Source organism: Calonectris borealis, chromosome 3 (assembly GCF_964195595.1).
Source record: "Calonectris borealis chromosome 3, bCalBor7.hap1.2, whole genome shotgun sequence".
Taxonomy (NCBI): domain Eukaryota; kingdom Metazoa; phylum Chordata; class Aves; order Procellariiformes; family Procellariidae; genus Calonectris; species Calonectris borealis.
In genome coordinates, this window is record NC_134314.1 from 1,767,014 (window position 1) to 1,786,428 (window position 19,415).

The window sequence follows — 19,415 nt, forward strand, 5'->3', positions numbered from 1 at the left end:
CGAGCACCGACCGGCCATGGGGAGCAGGGTGTGATTTAGGGGACACTAAATGCTTATTCCCCCTGATCCTATCACCGCACTATAAATAGGGCCAAGAGAGCCGCCGGCCTCAGACGATGCGCGGGAGGGAGGAGCGCCGATCCCGGCGTGACCTTATCAGCGTACGGGGGATTAAGCCGGTGCCTTGGCAGGAGGGCACGGCTTCCTCTCGCCTAGAAACCCCCTGTCCCACCCCGGGGATGTGTTTTGGGGAGAGGGCAGAGATCTGCCCCATCCCAGCAATTTTGTGGGGAGACCTTCCCAACCTGGCCGTGGACAGGGGCTCGGGGCAGGGAACAGCCATCGCTTATTTTATTCACTAGCCCAGGGCTTCCTCTTTGCTTTTGCAAGGGAGTAATGTCAACGGGCTTGCTTAATTAAATATGCTAATCATTCAGCGAGCTGAAATCAGAGATTTCTGTATTGGACAAAAGCGTTGGCTGTTGGGTTTTCTTCCCTTAATGTAAAGAGTTTCCAGATGATGTTCCCAGACCGATTCCCACAAAGGAGATACTCAAACCAGCTCAGATGGCCTCCAAAACCAGAGGAACTGCCTGGAGAAGGGGAGCTTCATTAGCAAACGTCTGCTCGGGTGGTTTGGAGAGGCGCTGAACCTCACCGGTCCTCCAGCAGCTATCCCAGATGGCCACATGGCTGTCCTTTGGACCTGTCACCTCCATGGACGGGACCCTTCTGCACCACCGGTGGCCCCCAGCAAGGCTGTGGGTCTGCATGAGATAAGGAGAGGACACAGTTTGCATGACACCCGAGCACCCGACCCTACATGCCATGGTGGGGCCGTGTCCTGCCCTGACTTCCCCACAGTTGGATCCAGCCCTGCGGATCCAGTCTTTCTTCCTCTGGGAAGGATAAAATCTGAGTTTAACTCTAGGATTAGGCAGAGAAGCTAAAAGCCCAGACAGATCAGCAGCCCACAACTGGCTCCCGGCTTTGCTTTCGGCTTGTAAAAATGTTAGGGGAAGGGGTTTTATTTGTTTTCTTTGTCTCTGTGGGGAGTCGGTCAGGGCAGAGCAGGGGGATGTGCTGCCTCTGAGTCCTGCCCAGTCCCTGGGTTGATTTCTGCACCTCCGGCACCGGAGATCTGTATCCACAGCCAGCATCTGTATCCACCACCCAGAGTGGCTTGGAGAAGAAGGGACCCCAGCAGCAAGTCCCCCGTGCGAGCAGAGGCTGTCCCAAGCTCACACACGCTAATGGACGGAGAGCAACCAGCCCGGGCAGGGAGCAGATCACCCCAATTCCCCGCAGCCGGGAGGACCTCCCGAGGACACCTCTTCTTGCTGGGGCAGGAACCCGGATTGCTCCATAAATCACATCTCTTCACACATGCTGCCTCCAGCCAAGCCGCCCTCTGCTCTTTTTCAAGCATGGCTGCACTTTGCTTCAACAGACCACTTGTGGGAGAGGAAAATAAGGCTGAAGCATCCTCCCTGGAGCTGGCAGGAGCTGTGCCAGCCCAGCAGACCCAGCAGACAGCCAGCCTGGGTAAAACAGGAGCACAGATCATCCTGCAAAGCTCTGAAGGACACCAAGAGAAGTGCTGTGTGAAGGAACACCATGGGCAGAGGATGGGAAAATGGGGCTGGGGGCAGGAGGGAGCCAGGAAAAGGTCATTGCAGGGAGGGCAGGAGTGGTGGTCCATCTGGAGGTGAGGGACGTGAAGACCTTTTGGTGCTGACACTTCTCTTTGGGCTGAATCCCACCATTGCACCAGCAAACCCCACTCCACCACCGCAAGAGTTTTTCCTCTGGACAGACGTAGATGTTTACCCTCCAGGCTTGTCCTGAGCCACCCCATGGCCAGTGGAGAGAAAAAGGATGCGATAGTAGACACCAACATGGCTATAAGACTAATTGCACCCCATAGCCAGCTCTTTTTGGGGTGGAACGGGGTGGGATCGGGGCAGGGGACCAAGGGGAACATCTCGCTCTCGAATCCCAGCCAAGAGCTCCTCCAGCGCGATTAGCTAAAGACCAGCTTTCCTTTATAGCACACGAGTGGATAGACATTTAACGTGCTTGTCTATAATGAAATCCATTATCCTCATTTTTCAACGGAGGCCCTACAGTTCTGGTTCCCCCTTTTCATGGCCGGAGGTGGCGGGGGAGAGGCGGTGGAGGAGGGATGCCACTTTGTGCGGCCACTCAGGAGGCACTCTCCCCGTAAACGTTTGGGCTCCTAAATGGATCTGACCTCTCCTCCTCCAGCCCCTTTCCCTTTCATTTGCTTTTCCTCATTATTCTTGGAAAAAAAAAAAATCCAACCCTCGTCCGGATCATTAGCGTCAGAGGCGGAGACGGGCACCGAGTGCCACATGGAAGAGGCGAACGTACATTTCGTTCAATGCCCCTCGAGTGGCGTTTCGCTCAAGGCTGCTCCTTCACAAAGGGAGATGTGAAAATGGTCCCCGCTGGCGGCTCCCCACCGGCCGCCCTGACGGGGCTCGATGCAAAGCTGCCTTTTCAGGGAGACAAAGCGCGGCCATTTCTTCCGCCTTCGATTGATGTCTGAGTTGTTTGGGGAGCATTTAGCGAGGAGGGGAGAGGGGAGAGGGGGGGGAAATTCAATGAGAGAGCCTGGGCGATGCTAATAGAGATAACGGCTCTGAAAGGCTCAAGGTTGAGTGCTCGGTGTTTGGTCTGCCCGTCTTCGGCATCCTTCCCCGCTGTTTGGGGGGACATCCGCTACGACCCCTCCAGAGGTCTGGGATTACTTGAAGCCAACACCAAGAGCCCTGGGTACCCCTTGGCCAATTCTTTCCAAAGCCATAGATGCAGATTACACCACCCTGCTGGGGAGTAGTTGTTGAGCACCCATCTCCCCAACGTGCTGTGAAGAGCAGCACCATGAAGCCTGTGCCGCCACCACCCTCCCCTGCCGCGAGCACCTCTTCTTCTGCTTCCTTCCAAATGCAGGAATGCGCAGCGTTTCCATGGGCATGCAACTCCTGCTCTTCCCGCTCCACCCCAAATCCCACTCTATCTGCTCCCCACTGTAGTTTCTGGAGGAGACGAGGTCCCCACCACCATCGCCTGGGTGCTGCAGCCTCTCCTCTGCTCGATGAGCCTGTTCCCAGCCTTCAACAGGTCGCACTCGGTGTGCAGACAACCCACCGGCTCTCACATACTCTCTCTTTGAGGGAGAAATGTCAAAAAACGTAATACTTACTTCTACATTTCTTGTTCCTGCCCAATGGAGTGAAGAGATCCCCAGGTATCCCTGGATAACTCTCCATCCCTGCCTTGGTCTCCTGGAGGAAAGGACAAACCAACCCAACTCTACCTACCCCAACCTCTTAGGATTGCAATGACCCGAACGAGCTCCCACTGCTGACACCAAACATCAGTGATTTACTATAAAATAATCAGCAGTAAGAGGCAGTTCAGAGGCTTCTGAAGACCAGGGAGCCCCAAAATCAGAGTAAACTTTAGTGCTGCTCTGCCGCCCGCAGTCACGCTCCACAAACATCTGCAAAAGCCGTTCCCTGAGGTACAGGGGCCATGTGCTTCCAGGGCTCATGCTCTCTGCCGGTCCCAAACCCTGGATGCAAAACTGCCCCGGGATGCCCTGCCCTGGGTAACGCCTGCCCGGGGAGGGTGAGGGGGGCTGGGTGCATCAGATGGAGATTTAGGGTCCAGCTGGAGCTGGGGAGCTGCTTGTGCTCAGGAAGGTACTGCAGGTCTTGGGGCCGCTTTGGGATCCTGCAGGGATCCGGCTCTGCCCGGGGGCTTTGCTAAGCACCTTTGCCCTTAATCCTCCCCGAGAGCACCAGCCCCGGGGCAGAGGCAGCATCTCAAAGGGGCAAGCGAGGCTGTTCGCACCCTTCTGGGCTGCTCCTTTCTTGGTTCCCTGCAGCCTCCCAAATCCCCCTCCCATCCTCTCTTCCCTCCTGCAATTTCAATGTGTGATTTAAAGAGAGTTGAAGTTGCAGAAAGGAGGAAAACAGCACATGGCTGAGTATGACTGGGGCTGGAGAAGGGGTTGGGTGCAGTTCTCCTCCCACGGGACCCCGAAACGCAGCATGAGCTCTGGGCTGCAGGAATGAAGTCCCTGCTGGGCTCCTAAACCCTGCCGAAAGCCACCCCCCCCCTAAGAAGCTGTAATCCCTCTTAGGGGCACGGGCAATAATCAGGGATTTGGCTCTGGGTGTGCAAATGCGTGTGTGGGGGTGTACAGCACGTGCGCGTGTCTGCGTGTATATAACTGGGTCAAAAAGAAAAGAAAGGCAGCGTGAATGAGGAAGGAAAACGCTGAATTGGACAATTCTGGGTTCCTGCCCCCACCTCTCCGATTGCCCCAGGGATGGCATCCGTGCCGGGCAGGAGGGGATGATCCGCCCCCGGTCCCGGAGGGAGGGCAGGATTTATTCCCAGCACTTTTAGCCAGCGAAAAGTCAGGCAGCTCCTTCCAGTCCATGATCCGCTGTCACCAGAGAAGGAGCCACATCCCTGGGGACTTCTGTGTCCTCAGATGGGTGGCAAGGACCCGAGGAGCTGCTCCGGGCAGGAGGGGACAGGACACCCCCTCGAGAGGGTCATGGCTGTGCCCCTAACCCGGCCAGGGGTTTGCTGACCCCATTCTTCCAGCCCAGGAAACAGGACAATTTCCAAATCCAGGAGCCAAAATGAGATGAATTTGGTCTAAAAGCAAGGTGCAATATTTACTTACTGGTTTTTTTTGTTACCAGCAGCTGGAATTGAGCAAGAGGTGCACCTCGGGGAGGGTTTCCCATGCAACGTGCTGTCCCACTCCCGATGGCCACTTGCATTCCCAGATGGAGAGGCAGCTGCCCTCTTCCTACCCTCCCCAGTTGCTCGGAATGGTTTCAAAACAGTCACAACCAAAAGAGCTGAGTCTTCGTGGTGAAAATGGACTTACTCATACCCAAGCCTTAATTCCCTGCTGGGGGTTACAGCCCCAAAGCCCCGTGGCCATCTCGCTGCTCCTACAGCACACTTGCTCCAGGACATCCACGTCTTTCCTGTACTGGGGATGCCCAGGGGTATTTTTGACCCCCTGCATTTCCAAGAAAAAAAGTCAACTGTATTTCCCTCAAAAACTCTTAATGAGGGGGATATAAATTGCAACGGATGGGGGTCAGGACCCTTAGTTTCTGCTTTGCAGCTCTGTGCTTGCAGGAATCCTGAATAGGGGCACGGAGGGAGTTGTGAGCCCTGGTCATCAATGCCTGGTGATGCCCTGGTGATGCCTGGTGATACCTGGTGATGCCCTGGTGATGTCTTGGTGATCCCCTGTTGATGGCCGGTGATGCCCTGATGATGGCCTGGTGATGCCCTGGTGATGCTTGGTGGTGCTTGGTGATGTCCTGGTGATGCCTGGTGATGCCCTGATGATGACCTGATGTTGTGTTTCTGGCATCCCGGCAAGGAAAATCTGGCACATGTGAGAAAACCGGGTGCACCAGAGAAAGGTCACGGTGGTATTTGTCCAGTCACTGCTGTCCAAGGAGTTTGGTGTTGGGCAGCAAAATAGGGACAAACAAAACCCATAGTGTGCTGGGCTCATCTGCCAGATCAGCAATTATTTCTGCGGCTGAGAGCCTCCTCTGAGCCAGGTTGGTCCTCGCTGGGGAATGCCATCTCCTTCATCCCTTGGAGGACTCCAGGGGAAAGACAGGCGTAACAGGAATAAAGCCTCAGCCATTTAGAGCAGCTCAAGTCAGCTCAGTTGTGACGGCCAAGATGAGCCTGACTCCAACTTTCCAAAGTCATGGAAAATAGAGCTGCAGGCTCCTGTCATAATTTCTAAAGGGATCAAGACGGAGCTGCAGGACAGGGCTTCCCTGAAAGGATTTGGCCAGTTGGGATGAATTTGCTGGCTGGAAAAATCAAGGTGAGAAAAATGAGGGAATTCTGGAGGTGCCAGAACATGCTGACATTTTCCAGCCTATCAATATTTGAGGAAATTCAGCCACAACAGGGGATAAATGTGCCAAGAGGTGCTCAAAGTCTGATGTGCAAACCAACTTTTTTTAGAGAAAAAAGTCCGTGGCTGCAAATCCCAAATGACAAGCTGGTTTTCGAAGGAGGCTTTGAGAGAGCAAGTGCTCTTGTTCCCTCGCCTGCTTTTCCAGGCTGCCTTGCTGCAGCATCTTTTGGGGTCATGCACAGTGCTTCCCAGGCGCAGACAGCCTTTCTCCCCCTGTCTTTGGCTCTGCTCACCGGGTACATCTTCACCAAGACCAGATGCTGTCTGGGAGCATCCTCAGGCATTGCACTGTGGCCACCCAAAGCCCTTTCACTCCAGCCAAGCTCCCTGAGTCTCCGGGTCCCCATCACGCTCTGCTTGGTGCAAAACCGGTGCCACACACCCTGTCCTGGTGCAAGATGTGCAGCTGGTACCCAGCAGAGCATCATTTCTAAGGGAGGTGAGGGTCACGAAGGATGATCAGGAGCTACTAAGCAAGGCAAGCATCCTCTCAAACACTTGTGCCATTGGAAATGTTGCTCTGACAATGAAAAGTAAGGCATTTCTTTACAGAGCAGGGAGATGGACTGTGCAGCTCCCAGCCAAGGGATGCTCTCGGTGCTGAAGGTCAATTGGCTTGAAGGGGACACTGGAAAAGATTGTGAAAAAGAAAGCCATGAAGGGCTATTAAACACCGTGACCCACAGATTGCTCTGGACGTGCGCCGCTTATCAGCCTCTCCTCCTAACAAGCACAAGTTGCTGCAGTGAAGATGCGTCCTTCACCGTGAACTCAGAAGAGCAGCGGACACAAACCTGTTCAAGCTGTAAAGGCTCTCGTCCCTGCAGGAGCTTGCTCGGGTAAGGGGTTTGCTGCAGTCTTGCACGGATCCTGCAATTGTAGTCGGTGCATGATCTATCATGTGGGGTGACGTGACTCAAGCTCTTTGCAAATATCAGGAAGAAAAGATAATGCCAGAAAACACCTACTAGCAAATACATCAAAAGTCATCCCAGAAAACACCTACAAGCAAAAATATCAGAGTGACATCCTTCAGATCCTCAAATGCCTTTAGTTGTCTGTTCCGAGAGAAATGCCCAATTTTAGTTCAAATCAGAGAGAATCAGGCACAATTATAGATTTTAGCATATAAATAGTGCTGAGGAAAGTGCATTGGCATCAGTAAGCTTAGGCAGAGCAGCAATGAGTTCCACGCAGCCATTGGTTTCTTCATTTTAGGTCTGATCTTGATTTTATTGAAGTCAGTAGGAAAATCAGCTGCCTCCAGGAGCAAGGAAAGGGACTCCCCTCTCTGCAGTAAAACCCATGTGTGCCACCTCCCAGCCAAAAAAAGGATTTTTTTGTTCTACTGGAGGGCTGCCCTGGGCTGCTCTTGCTGTGGAGCTCAGCACCTTCACGTGAACTTAAACCTGGTACCAGGTGCCTGCTGGGCCAAGGAATTGGTGGTGGGATTCCCAGTCCTGAACTTCAGAGCTGCTCTTGCTCCTACAGCGAAGCTACGACAGCGCAAGCATCAGCGTTTTCCTCCGAGAGCAAGGTGCACGGCTTGTATTTCACCGCCTGCCGCGGACTCAAGGCAGCTCCGGGTGTGCACAGGTGTGATCACCTCCATTTATGCACCCAAAAAGGCTCTAATCCTACGGATGATCTGCCAGGCACTGGCTCCAAGGCTCAGATTGACCATCAATAAGTGTCTTCTGGCTTTAAAATCTTCAAGCGATGGAGATATAGGTAGTTTTATGGTGGTGATCCAACTATTTCTTCATCTGGATGTCTCCTGCGTCCCTGCTCATGATACCCTGCACAGGCCCTTAATGCAACTGCCCTGGGGATCCATCCTCATCCCGTTTCACCAAATATGAGATGAAGATGGTCCGGATGGAGCAGGGTCCTCAGCGCAACTCCCCACCCCACCAGCTGCACCAGGGCAGGAGCAGAAGTGGGTGCTGAGCCCAGGAGACCTGCTCGAACAGAGGTCGGGTCGAGTGTCTGCAAAGCGCTGCAGATAACAGGGAAGGGGACTGGCTCGGCACCCGGCGGCACGCGGCTGTGCCGGAGGGACGTGCGGGTCCTAGGACAGACCTTACGTGGCCGTCACAAGGGTTTTGCAAGCCCCAGAGCACCTCTCGCCTCTGTGACGCTGGTGTTTACAGCCCGGCGGGATGGCTGCCCCACGTCCCACGGGATTTGAGTACAGCCGTGACATTCGCACCCGGCCCCGCAGCTCATTCACACCCAGGTGCGACCTGTTCTGCAAATTAAAACGGAAAGGCCAGAAATCACGCGGCTAACGAGCCCGTTCACCCATGGATGCCTCATCCCCCGCGTCCAGCCCTGCCGGGAAAGGGCTGGACGTCCTGAGCATGTGGCGCTTACGGGGACAAGGTCACGATGAAGCCACCAGATCCCATTCAAGGCATCCCTAAGGTGAGGTCTCCAGGGCTGGGCAGTTTGCTGGAGCAGAGCCCCGGGGCCATGCCTTGCTGCTGGCCATGCTCAGCGCAGGGGCTGGAGGACCCATGCAGTGTAATTACATGGTCCTTCAGCTCTCCCCTGCTCAGGGGGAAGAAAGAAGAGGTTCCTCCTAACGGGATTTTCTCCCCACTGGAGGGTCCTTTTCTTGGTGTCTTGGCTTCCCACCACTCCCATTCACCTGCCTGGGAGCTGGCTGCATCCACTAATCATTTACACACATCGGAAAAAAAAAGATAAATAAGCTCTGGCATAAAATATTATAATGAGTATCCTGCTGTTACACCGGGAACAGCCCTGCGCTGGGATGGGGGGCTGGTCGTGCCAGCACCCCAACAGCGGAGGCGGCACTCCTGCATCCTCCAGAGATGCTGGGGCACCAGTGTCCCCGGGCGATGCCGTGCTCTCCGGCACCGGGAGCGGGGAGCATGAGCTCCGGCTGCGGTTGTCTCCGGGAGGGAGGTCTGAAAGCACCGGCTGCAAGGCCGGCGAGCGCGGAGGCATCCAGCACGGGCTGCCGGAGCCGCAGCAGAGGATGCTTCATCTCAGCCCCTCACCTGCGGCCGCTCCGCTCAACGAGGTTTCCTAAACAGATTTCGCATCTTCCTTATAAACATAAACCGCTCAGATTGGCCTAATGAAGATGAAGGAGCCTTTAAAGTGGGAATCATAGCTCCGGTTTGGGCCATAAAGTATCTCAGAATAGCTCTCCGTCATGGAAAAATATTGCAGATCGGGGGATCTCTCAGGGAGGACGGAGGCAGTTGACGCAGTTGCGGGCGCTGCGGCGAGATGCGGCTGGTTTGGGGGTGGATTTGGGGAGGTCGGGGGTCCGGAGAAGGTGTGAACCAAATGCTCCAGAGGATACGCCTTGAACCTCTGGTGCTTTGCCTCTTTAATAACCCGCTATGGAGGGTTTCATCCAGTCCCGGGGTACTCGGGTGAATCTGTTGCACCCCAATATCCTTTGGCCAGGAGGTGCACACATCTGCAGCCCACCTTGTGTTTGTTTATTCTCAGCCTCTTCTCTGGCTGTTGGAAAGAGAGGAGGATCTCCAGAGGAGATCTCTCCAGGATGGAGCAGATGTCTGGATGAAGTGGCTCAACCCCACTCCGGGTCCCTCCAGCCCCAGTGTCCTGTTTATGGGCTGCTCTCCCCGGGAGGTTGCCTTTGGGTTGGCTCCTTTCCCTGCAGAAGACCGTGTCGAGTAAAATAGGAGCAAATCCTTCACCCGCCCAAGGCGAGACCACATCTGCTCTCTGCTGTAGGATCACTGGCAAACCTCCCCGTGTGGCTTCGCCGTGCCCTGCAGTTTGTCTTCTCACAAGCATGCAAATCAACGACTGTGCTTCATGCGGGCTGGGGGGAGGGATGCTCACAGCCCGTGTCTAGCTCTTCCTTGAGCCCAGACCCAACAAAAATCACTGTTAGGTGCTCCGGGAGGATGGCCCAGCCTTCAGGTGCCACCTTGGCATTACATCCTGGGGGTGGAAAATCCCGATGCAGATGTGTTTCTCCACCTGGGTAAGCCAACACCTGGAAAAAAAGACCTTAAAATTTTAAAACCATCCCGTGATCCCGACATGCGGCTGAGGACCGGTGCCATCACAACGGGATACTTGTGGAGAGCAGCCGGTGGAGGTGATGAGCAAGGTCAGAGGCAAATCCGCCTCAAACACATGAGACAGGGGTATAAAAGGCCGTGCAAACCCCGGTAAATCAGCTCTGGACACCGTCCTGCTGCTGTTAAACCTCCCACAAGGGGCCTGGCGGGGTTTTGGGACGTGGTTTTACCCCAAACCACCCCAGGGTAGAGTCAGGAGTTAGCAAAGCCACAGCCATCCACAGCAGCGGTTTGCACGTCGTCACCCTCTTTTGGGTGGAAAAAGAGAGTTGAGGCACGAGCCAGCTGTCCGAGAGGCTGGAAACTTGGCACCGGCTGATTTTCCCCATCGCTCCAACCCCCTCGGATCCCCCAATCACCCCCAGCCCCCTTCCAAGCTGGCCCCAAGGTGCTGTCCTGCACTGAACACGTTGTAGAGGACAGAGCATCCCTCATCGCCCATGCAAGGCTTGGCCAAGGTCCATGAAGGGGCCTCCTGGAAGCCACCACTGCTCTTATGGGGCTCTGAGCAACCTGATCTTGTTGAAGATGTCCCTGCCCATGGCAGGGGGTTGGACTAGATGGCCTTTGAAGGTCTCTTCCAACCCAAACCATTCTATGATTCTATGATATAGAGTAGCCAAGGCCAACCCTATAGAAAACATGAGTTCCGCTGGGCTTTGGGCCGCTGTACAATAGGGAAAGGGTCCGTGGCCGAGCGCAGACGCTCTCTGGGAGCGCGCAGGAGAGGGGGACGGAGGGCGTGAGGCAAAGCACCGGAGGTTCAAGCCCATAAAGCGCTGGAAAACGCTCTCCCGCTGCTTTTGCACCCAAAGCCGGCAGGCGCACGACTCCCTGGCACTTCAGGCTGCCTGCGCCCACCCGGCCTGGGCTGAGGAGCCGCTGCTGTCCCGAGAGGTTTGTTTTTAACCGTGTCCTCTTTTATCCCACGGAAAGACAACCCCAAATCCTCAGCACCCGTCGGAGCACGAAGCCCTCCCACGCCTGAGCCCAAGGAGTGACGGATGCTCCTGCCCAGCGCGCCGGTAATAAACAACCCGTGCCAACCGTTGGTGCCGGCTGGTACCCGGTGAAGGACTTTCCATCCCACCACCCCCCCCCCCAGCTCCAAAGCTGCAAACGCAATTAGCAGCATCACCCGGAAAACTTTGCCGGCTGCGGTTCGTGGAGAGATGCTAATCCCTCCATCCGCCGCGGGGCCGGATCCGGCAAACGCCCGTCGCTTGCTCATCTTTTGTTCGGTACCTGGAACAGTCCCTCTCGCCTCCCCTCTCGCCCCCCCTTCCCTCCGGCAGACGGCAGCGGATGCGATCGTCGGGGGGGGGGGTATAAAAAGCCGCCGGGACCAGCGGCCGAGTGGCAGACGCTCTCCGGGAGCGCGCGGGAGAGGGGGACGGAGGGCACGCGGCGGCGGTCGGGCTCCCACCCCGGCCACAGGTAAGCCCCAAAAACCAACAAGCCAGCCCTGTGGGTCTCCCCGATGTGTTTTGGGGTGCATGGGGGGAAAGAAACTTGGCAAAAATACGGGCTTGATGGATGGTGGGGAGCGGTCGCTGCGGAGGGGTGACACGCGGCGATGGATGGCCGCCGGGCAGGGGATCCCAGCGAGGGACGGGCAATAAAACACACCCTTCCCTCCCTGCCTCCGGCTTGGTGCCCTCTCGCCTCCCTTAATTGTTGGGTTTATTTGCATTATTGGGTGTTAATGTGCTACAGAGGTGCTGCCCGCTGCCGCCCCGCCCCCTCCGTGCTGCTGCGCTGGGGGGTCCCAGGCAGCGACACCCACAAATTGGAGCAGAAGACAGAAAGACAACCTTTACGTTTTAAATTTGGTCTGTCTCGCTGTTTTATCCCTCGTTCTGAACTGCTATTTGCTGTCATAAATCCAGGGTCTTTTTTTCCCTCTGCCAAAGAAAATCCCCCTCCATCCAGGCTCGACCTGGCAGCCCTTGCACCGGCTTTCCCACCAGCTACACATTTTGGGCTAAAATGAGATTTTTTCTTCTGTTTTCTTTCAATGTGGGATGGGCTTTTCCTCCTGTAGAGCTCCTGCAGCGTGGGGGAAGGTGAGACGCGTGAGTCCACCCCGAGTTAAACACGGCTGCTTGGGAAAGAGTTGGGGTTTGCAGAGGAAAAGCAACCCGGGCATCCTCGGGGACCCCGGAGCCAGGTCCCGTGGGCGTCCAGGAACCGACCCCAACCTCATCCTTGACGGCACATCCTTGGCGGTTGGAGCAACGGCCGCTTCAGCCCCAGGGTTTCGGCCGGATCCTGAGTTAATTTTGGCAGCCCCCGGGGCACGCCGTGTCCCAAACACTACCAGCACTTGCCACAGCCCTTCCCAAAAGCCAAGCGACCACCTTCAATATTATTTAATGTAAAACATTCACGTCTTACTCTTCTAATCCTAATTTAATATTATTTGCAGTTGAGTCTCCCTCCACACAGGAGTTTTGCAGCCGCCCGAGGAGCATCGCAGGACGGGTTAGGAGGGAGCATATATTTTTTAGAGGAATCAGCTTGCAAGCCGTGAGTGGTTTGGCAAGGGATGAAACCTGAAGACAGCTCCCTAACGCTTTCCCCTTGCCGCATCACTCATCTTTATGGGGTTCTCAGGAGGCGGCAGCAATCCCCGCCGACAGCGGTTGTCACCTACGGTAGCAGTGACAAAAGACCTGGGCTCCAGAGAGACGCCTTTCTGTTGGGAAGGCAAAAGGAAGAGGCAGGGGGGAAGGTTGTCTGGTTTTCGGTGCGGCCGAGCAGGAGCAGAGCGATGCGGCTGCAGGCAGGGAGGCAGCTTCGGGTGTTGCCTTCCCTTTTCTGTGCCTCAGTTTCCCCTCCGGCAAAATCACCCCCATGCTCCTGGGGCGTAGGGAGGAGCATCCCTTTGCAATGAGCTTGAAGCGGGAGGAAAGCTTTGCAGAAGGAGGGGTTTGCAGCACTAACGCATCTCCCGTGGGACAGGGACAGGCAAAGCTGCGACCCTGCGGGAAGGGGCAGGGCTGGGGGGAGGCAGGTCGGTGCCGCAGGAGGGGACCCCGCTCCTGCAACCCCAGCAGAGGCGGCTTCGAAAAGGGAAAGGGTAAGGTGGACACGTCAAGGAAAGGATTAAAGAATCTCCTGAAGGAAAAAAAGCTTTTTTTTTTCCTTTTTTTCCCTATAGCTCCTGCACGGTTTCTGGGCCCGCAGCCCCTCGCATCCCCCCTGTGACCCCGGCCTCGTGTCCCCGGCCAGGATGGGGAGCGTGCTGTGGAGCAGCCTGCCCGTGGTGCTGGGGCTGCTGCTCTGGCACCCCGCCGGCGCCAGCGGCCCGTGCTGGGAGAGCAGCAAATGCCAGGACCTTGCCAGCGAGGCCGGCGTTTCGGTAAGCTTGGGGATGGGGACTGCCCTCCGGTCGCTTTGGTTCCTGACCCCCCGCCAGGGACCGGCGCGGTGGGCTGGGGGAGGAGGCGACGGGGATGCCGTCACCGCGGGGTGACCCGCATCGACGTGGGGGTGATGCTTGGGGCCCCATGACTTGCAGGTTTGGGTGGGCTGGTGCCTGCTGGCTTCGTGCTGGGCGATGGTAAAATAAGTTTTTGAGCTTGCAGCGTCCCCCCTGCACGGGGTGAACCAGCAACCTGCGTACGGGCCTGACCCCGCGCCCAAGGGTGCTCGCAGAGCGTGACCTGCTCCCACCGGTGATGGGACAGCGGTAGCGGCTCACCCTGTGCAGGCACTGAATTTGCTCCAGGGACCCCACAGTGGGGGCTCTGCCCCCCCCCAGCACTGTTTCCAGGGCTGGTTTGGTGCCTGGGCACGATGCTCCAGGCTCAGCCCTTGAAGCTCCCTCCCCGCACGGGCAACCTCAGCGGGGCACGAGCGTGAAACCATCCCGTGAAACATCCCACTCCGTGCAAGCAACCCCCTGCAAACCCCCTCCCCGGGGCCGCCCGGCCGTGCGCTCACCCCCCCTGCACATCTCGTCCCCCCGCGCAGGCGTGCGCCGCGGCGTGCAGAGCCGACCTGTCGGCCGAGGCGCCCGTCTACCCGGGGAACGGGCACCTCCAGCCCCTCTCCGAGAGCATCCGCAAGTACGTCATGAGCCACTTTCGCTGGAACAAGTTCGGCCGGAGGAACAGCAGCAGCAGCGGAGGTGGGGGGCACAAACGGGAGGAGGCGGCTGGGGGTAACCCGCCGCCAGCATCGCTGCCCGCCGTCCCCCCGTCCCGCCATGAGGAAGAGCAGGGAACCGGGCTGGAGCGGGAGGAAGGCAAACGCTCCTACTCCATGGAGCACTTTCGCTGGGGCAAGCCGGTGGGACGCAAGAGGAGACCCATCAAGGTCTACCCCAACGGGGTGGAGGAGGAGTCGGCCGAGAGCTTCCCGCTGGAGTTCAGGCGGGAGCTGGCGCTGGGCGGCACCGGGGCACCGCCCCAGGAGGAAGAGGAGGAGGAGGAGGAAGGCCAGGAGGAGGAGAAGGCAGCCGGCGGCTCCTACCGCATGCGCCATTTCCGCTGGCACGCGCCCTTGAAGGACAAGCGCTACGGGGGCTTCATGACCTCGGAGCACAGCCAGACCCCTCTAGTGACTCTCTTCAAAAACGCCATCATCAAAAGCGCCTACGAGAAGGGGCAGTGATGGGGGAGAGCCCGAGGGGCCTCCCGCCCCCACCGCCACCCCCCGCCCTAGCTTTAGTGTCCCGCTGGCATGTGTTTCACTTAGAGATCACTCGTTATGTCGTTCTTAATTAGTACTCCAAAGGGGTCCGCTCCCGGGTTTCACTGGGTGGGAATGGGTTAGGGATAAAGACGTCAACGGCTTCGCCGCACCCGCTGGACCCGCACGGGGAGCGGGGACGATGCCCAGTTTGGAGCACGCCGGATGATTTTCATATATTTTCACTGAGCTGTACAATACTGTAAATGATGGATTAAAAGAATTCTAAAAAAAAAAAAAAAAAATACATTTTTTTGCAAGCTAACCAGGTGTCGGCAATGTCTCTGGGGGTGCCTGGTGTTTGTAAAGGGGCAGAAAAAATAATTGCAAAGTAAAATCCTGCAGCTGGGGGGTAAAGAGACACGGCTGGGAAAGTGCCGGGGGGGGTGTTTTGGAGTCGGGAGAGAAAGGGCAATTTTGCACCCCTGGCTCGGGGGCTTCACAGGAGCTGGCCATGGGGCTCCAGCAGGGCTGGGCTCGCCGCAGCCAGCCCGGCGAGGGCACCGGGGGCTGCATTTGGGCAGGGGCCAGCTCCGGCGCACCAACAGAGTGCGTTTTGGTCCCGGAGAGGAGCCCCACGCCGACGCGACACGGGATGACAGCGTTTGCTGGCAGCCTGGGGAAATGCAGCATCCTCTGGGTGCTGCCCCAAGGAGCGAAGGGACCCAGCCAGGCTCCCCCAGCACCCGCCTCCCGGGTAAACTCATTAATTCCCCATTAAATGATAATGCTGAAGAGCCTGGGTACTAGGGAAAGCTTTGTTATTTATCACGTAAGGCTGCTGACTCCTGTAGTGAAGCGGGGGCAGGCTGGGGAGGGTGCCTTGGGCTGGTGCACGGGGGAGGAGGCCAGGTCTAAAACCAGTTTCATGGGGAAGGAAACCTCGACCACCTCTGCCTAACACCTTATTGCTGCCAAAGCACAACCATGCCCGCTCCCCCTTTTTACGGGCTTCCCGGGCAGTAAAACACCAGCATTAATATGGTAACGCCGACCTCACGTGCTGGCTTTGTGCTTCCCACCACCTCCCGCTCCACCCGGGGATGGGAAGCACCTGCAGAAGAGCTGCCGTGGGATGAACCCAGCACCATCCAGGCCCTGAACAGGAAGGGCTTTTGGGGCTGGGATTGCGATGCACGGGGCCGTGCATCCCCGTTTATTTGGTAAAACATGGTGGAAATATTGTTCAAGGAAAACAGGGCTCATACTAGCGCTTTTCCCCCCACTCCTTAGCGAAGAGATGTCCCTAGGTCGGTCCTTAACGCAGCGAGGAGCAGAGGGGCTGCTGGCGCACACGTGGCTCGGTGAGCTCGTCCACAGCCCAGGCCATCCTCCTCCTCACCCCTTGCCTTCCCTTCTCCATCCCAGCAGCCACCCCCCATTTTTCCTCTCCCAGGGCAGAGAGACAGCGCCCAGCGGCCGGGAACAGGCCAAGACAGCAGAGCCCCTAGGGTGGCAACATCAACATTTATTTGAAAAGGGCATTAGGACGGTGCATTTGAAAATATTCAGGGCTTCTTGGCCCTTTTTTTAACAACCCGCTCCCCCTCCGCCCTCAGCTACGCACGCAAACGCCACAGTGCTCCGAAATACAGAGATGGAAACGCACACATGCACCTAAACCGCCGACTTTATAGAAATATACTTTGTCATCTATACGTACACGAGTATCTAAACTAAACGTGATGTACAAACAGGTCACTTACACCGTGTGTGTGTCTGGGGGGGGGACATTTACAGGTGGAGTTTGGGTCCCAAAATGTGAGGGGCCGCGGTGAGACATGCTGGGGGATGCAGCCAGCCGGGAGGCGACGGCCCCAGCCCCGCTGCCGGGTCCCATGGAGCGGAGCAAGGGAAAAGCATTGGGACCGGAGGCTGCTCCCAGGAGCAGAGGCCAGGGGTATTTTCTGCCCCAAAAGGGACGCTGGGCACCCCAAGATGTGCCCCGTGGTGTCCCCGTGGCTCCCCTCCTTCAGCACACGCGAACTTGTGCTCGTCTTCCCACCTTCTTCGTGGTTTTGAAGAGTATGTTTTCCCATGGACACACAATTTGGGGGTTAATTGCTTTTCCTACTGCATTTTGTTAAAAATTTCAGTGCTTTTCATTAGAACAGCTGTGGGAGCAAACCCTCCTTCCCCGAGCAGCCTCCTTTGCGTTCCCACCGCCGACCCCAAAACCTGCCCCAGCCAAAACTCAGACTTGGGCAGGACGGGGCATAGCCCGGGGAGCAAAAAGGGCCTGGGGACAGGGGACGGGACCAGCAGCAAGGGGAGGGCCTCGGGCACCAGGCAGGGCTGGCGCAGGCAAAGCCACGCTGCGAGCAGGCCAGCACCGTGATCCAGCCCAGGGACCGAAATAAACCCTTGTTTTTCCTGTCCTCTTAAGCTAGATCATTTCCTAAGCCGGGATTACAGCAGGACCACACAAACAAGCGGTGACTTCGGGGCAATTGCGAACTGTATCCGCCACCGAGGCAAAAAAAAAAAAAAAAGGGGATGGTAATGTGTAATTGCAGCTTAAAATAACTGCCTGAAAATCTGCAGCAAGAGGTGGCAGAGAAACGGGTCGTGGCTGAAGCAACCCAGCGGGTCACGGGCAGAGCCGGTGCGACCGCCGAGCGGCTGCATTTACCTGCTGTCCCTCCACCACGGGCAGAAGCAGCTCCCACGTCTCCAGCTTTAGACCCTTCTGTGTCTCTTCGTGCAGCGAAGACAGAAGCAGCGTGTCCGGCCGGAGGGGAAGGGGCTGCCCGAGCTCGCGGGAGAGACCCCCAGGCTACTCAGAGGTGGGGAAGCTGCAGGCAGTGTGCGCGTGTGCCCAAGCTCGCCCAAGAACAGCCTTAGCACATCGACACTTGAAGGGCATTTGGGAGCAAGAGAGACCCCGCGAACGACTGAATATCCCCAAGCGACCTTTCCTCCCCATCCCTACCATCTTCACCTTGCAGTTTTGGTTTGGTAGGACCCAGAATTTTCTACCACGTGTGCCTAAAGCAAAGTTCTCGATAGCCTCATCTCCCCCCAGCCCAAATCCAGTTTTATCCTATTGCACAAGAAGAGGCACCATCCACAGCCTGCCATGTGCAGGGTCTGCAGGGTGGACCCTGTAAAACACCTTGTCGTAGCTATTTCCGACAGCACTGGGGTTTCTTTGGGGTCACAGCTCATCTGATTTAAGATCGGACTTTGTCAAAGTGATTCTGCTAAAAAAAAAAAAAAAATAAATAATTCTTTCTTTGAGACAGGAACCCCAAAACTGTGAAAACCCAACGTGAAAATATGAAAAGGGTGGGTTAATGTGTTAATATTCCCCAGCCTGGTGGTTGCTCGTGCCTCGTGTCACTGCTCCAGGCGTCCCACTGCATGCCCGTGCCCACTGCCTGTGGGCTCAGTCGCACCAGCCCCCCGCGAGCAGCCTGCTCAGGACCCAGGCGAGAGGCACGGCTTTCGTGGATTTTCCCCAAAAAAGTGGGTTTTCCCAAAGAAATCGTGTTTTCAAGTGACCTGGAACCAGCCAGGCTGCTGTGTGCCCCCACACTGGGATGGGACGATTGCCACCCTCACGCTGCACCGGGCAAGCCCTCCACGCGGGGCGTCAGGGCACCCTGAAGCACCCAGGGCAACTGGCCATGTGCCGAGGGGGCTACGGGAAGAGGCAGGCTCACAGGCCAAGAGCGGGATGCAGGGACCCTACCCCGCTCCAGCAACCTGCCTCAAGCACCAGCTCGGGCAGGCTTCGGCTCTGCGGCTGCCCCAGGCTCCGGCACGGCGCGGCCCAGACCCCCTCCTGCCTTTCACAGTCTCACACCCTCCAGCGTCAGCCCTGCCCCTTGCCAGGGGCTCTCAACGTGGCCGACAGACGCTGCGGGGGGAGGGATTCCCCAGGGAACGGGTTTGCTTTACGCCGGGAAGATGTACCTGCCCAACGTCCTCTCCCCTTCTCGAAAAACGAAACCGGAGAGGGAGGTCAGAGCAACTACCCACCTCCCCGTGCCGCTGCGCCCCGAGCCTCCTGCACCACCAACCGCTGCAAACCATGGCTGCAGAGGCAGAGAGTCACAAAATAAAGTACGGGAGACAGGTTTGGGGTGCCAAGGAATCTTGGGGTGGCCTTGGTGTCCGTGTCCCCACCCGTCCTGCACGAGGACGCGCTCCCCGCAGGGTCAGCAGTCTCTCCCCAAGAGGTCCTTTGGTGCGAGCTGTGCAGCGGTGGCTCTGCCCTCCCAGCACGGCCCCCCTCAGTACACGCACAGGTCCGGGAACTTCATCTCGTACACCGGGATGGAGTGGTTTTGGGGCTGGCCGTAGGCGGCTGTGATGGTGCCAGAGGGGCTTGGCGGTGGCCTGAAAGAAAAGAGATGGAAGGAGGTGGTTTACAGAGAGGTTTGCTGAGGAAGCAAAGCCTGGTGCAAAAAACGTGCATTCCTGAACCGTTGCAGGTCTCCCCAGTGCCGCCGTAGCAGGGGAGAACTGGGGCAAACAAACCAGAGGCTGCTCCCAGCAACCCTCGTCCCCTCTGCCATCGCAAATGCCCCAACCTCAGGCTGGCACCCATCCCCAGCACGCGAGTCTCCTTGATGGGGGGGACACATGTGGCTCCCATCGCTCCA

The 19,415-nt window shown here is 57.2% G+C and overlaps 2 protein-coding genes across 8 annotated transcripts in view; one reads left to right on the forward strand and one right to left on the reverse strand.

Annotated features, from left to right (window-relative positions):
• The first annotated feature begins 11,435 nt into the window (after nt 1–11,435).
• On the forward strand, nt 11,436–14,727 carry POMC (proopiomelanocortin). 2 transcript variants are annotated; one of them, XM_075147981.1, is made up of 3 exons: nt 11,436–11,544; nt 13,271–13,471; nt 14,086–14,727. In XM_075147981.1, the coding sequence occupies exons 2-3, from the start codon at nt 13,343–13,345 to the stop codon at nt 14,725–14,727; spliced, it is 771 nt and encodes a 256-aa protein (XP_075004082.1). In that variant the 5' UTR covers nt 11,436–11,544; nt 13,271–13,342. The 2 variants fall into 2 exon arrangements, with proteins under 2 accessions (XP_075004082.1, XP_075004083.1); XM_075147982.1 differs by lacking the exon at nt 11,436–11,544 and having other exon boundaries at nt 13,252–13,306; nt 13,338–13,471.
• Nucleotides 14,728–18,887: 4,160 nt separating this feature from the next.
• EFR3B (EFR3 homolog B) overlaps nt 18,888–19,415 on the reverse strand; it is a 48,809-nt gene continuing 48,281 nt past the window's right edge. For all 6 annotated transcript variants that reach the window (XM_075144784.1, XM_075144785.1, XM_075144783.1 and 3 more), the window contains one exon: nt 18,888–19,149. In XM_075144784.1, the coding sequence (XP_075000885.1) occupies nt 19,044–19,149 (106 nt within the window). In that variant the 3' untranslated portion in view covers nt 18,888–19,043. The remainder of the gene's footprint in view (nt 19,150–19,415) is intronic.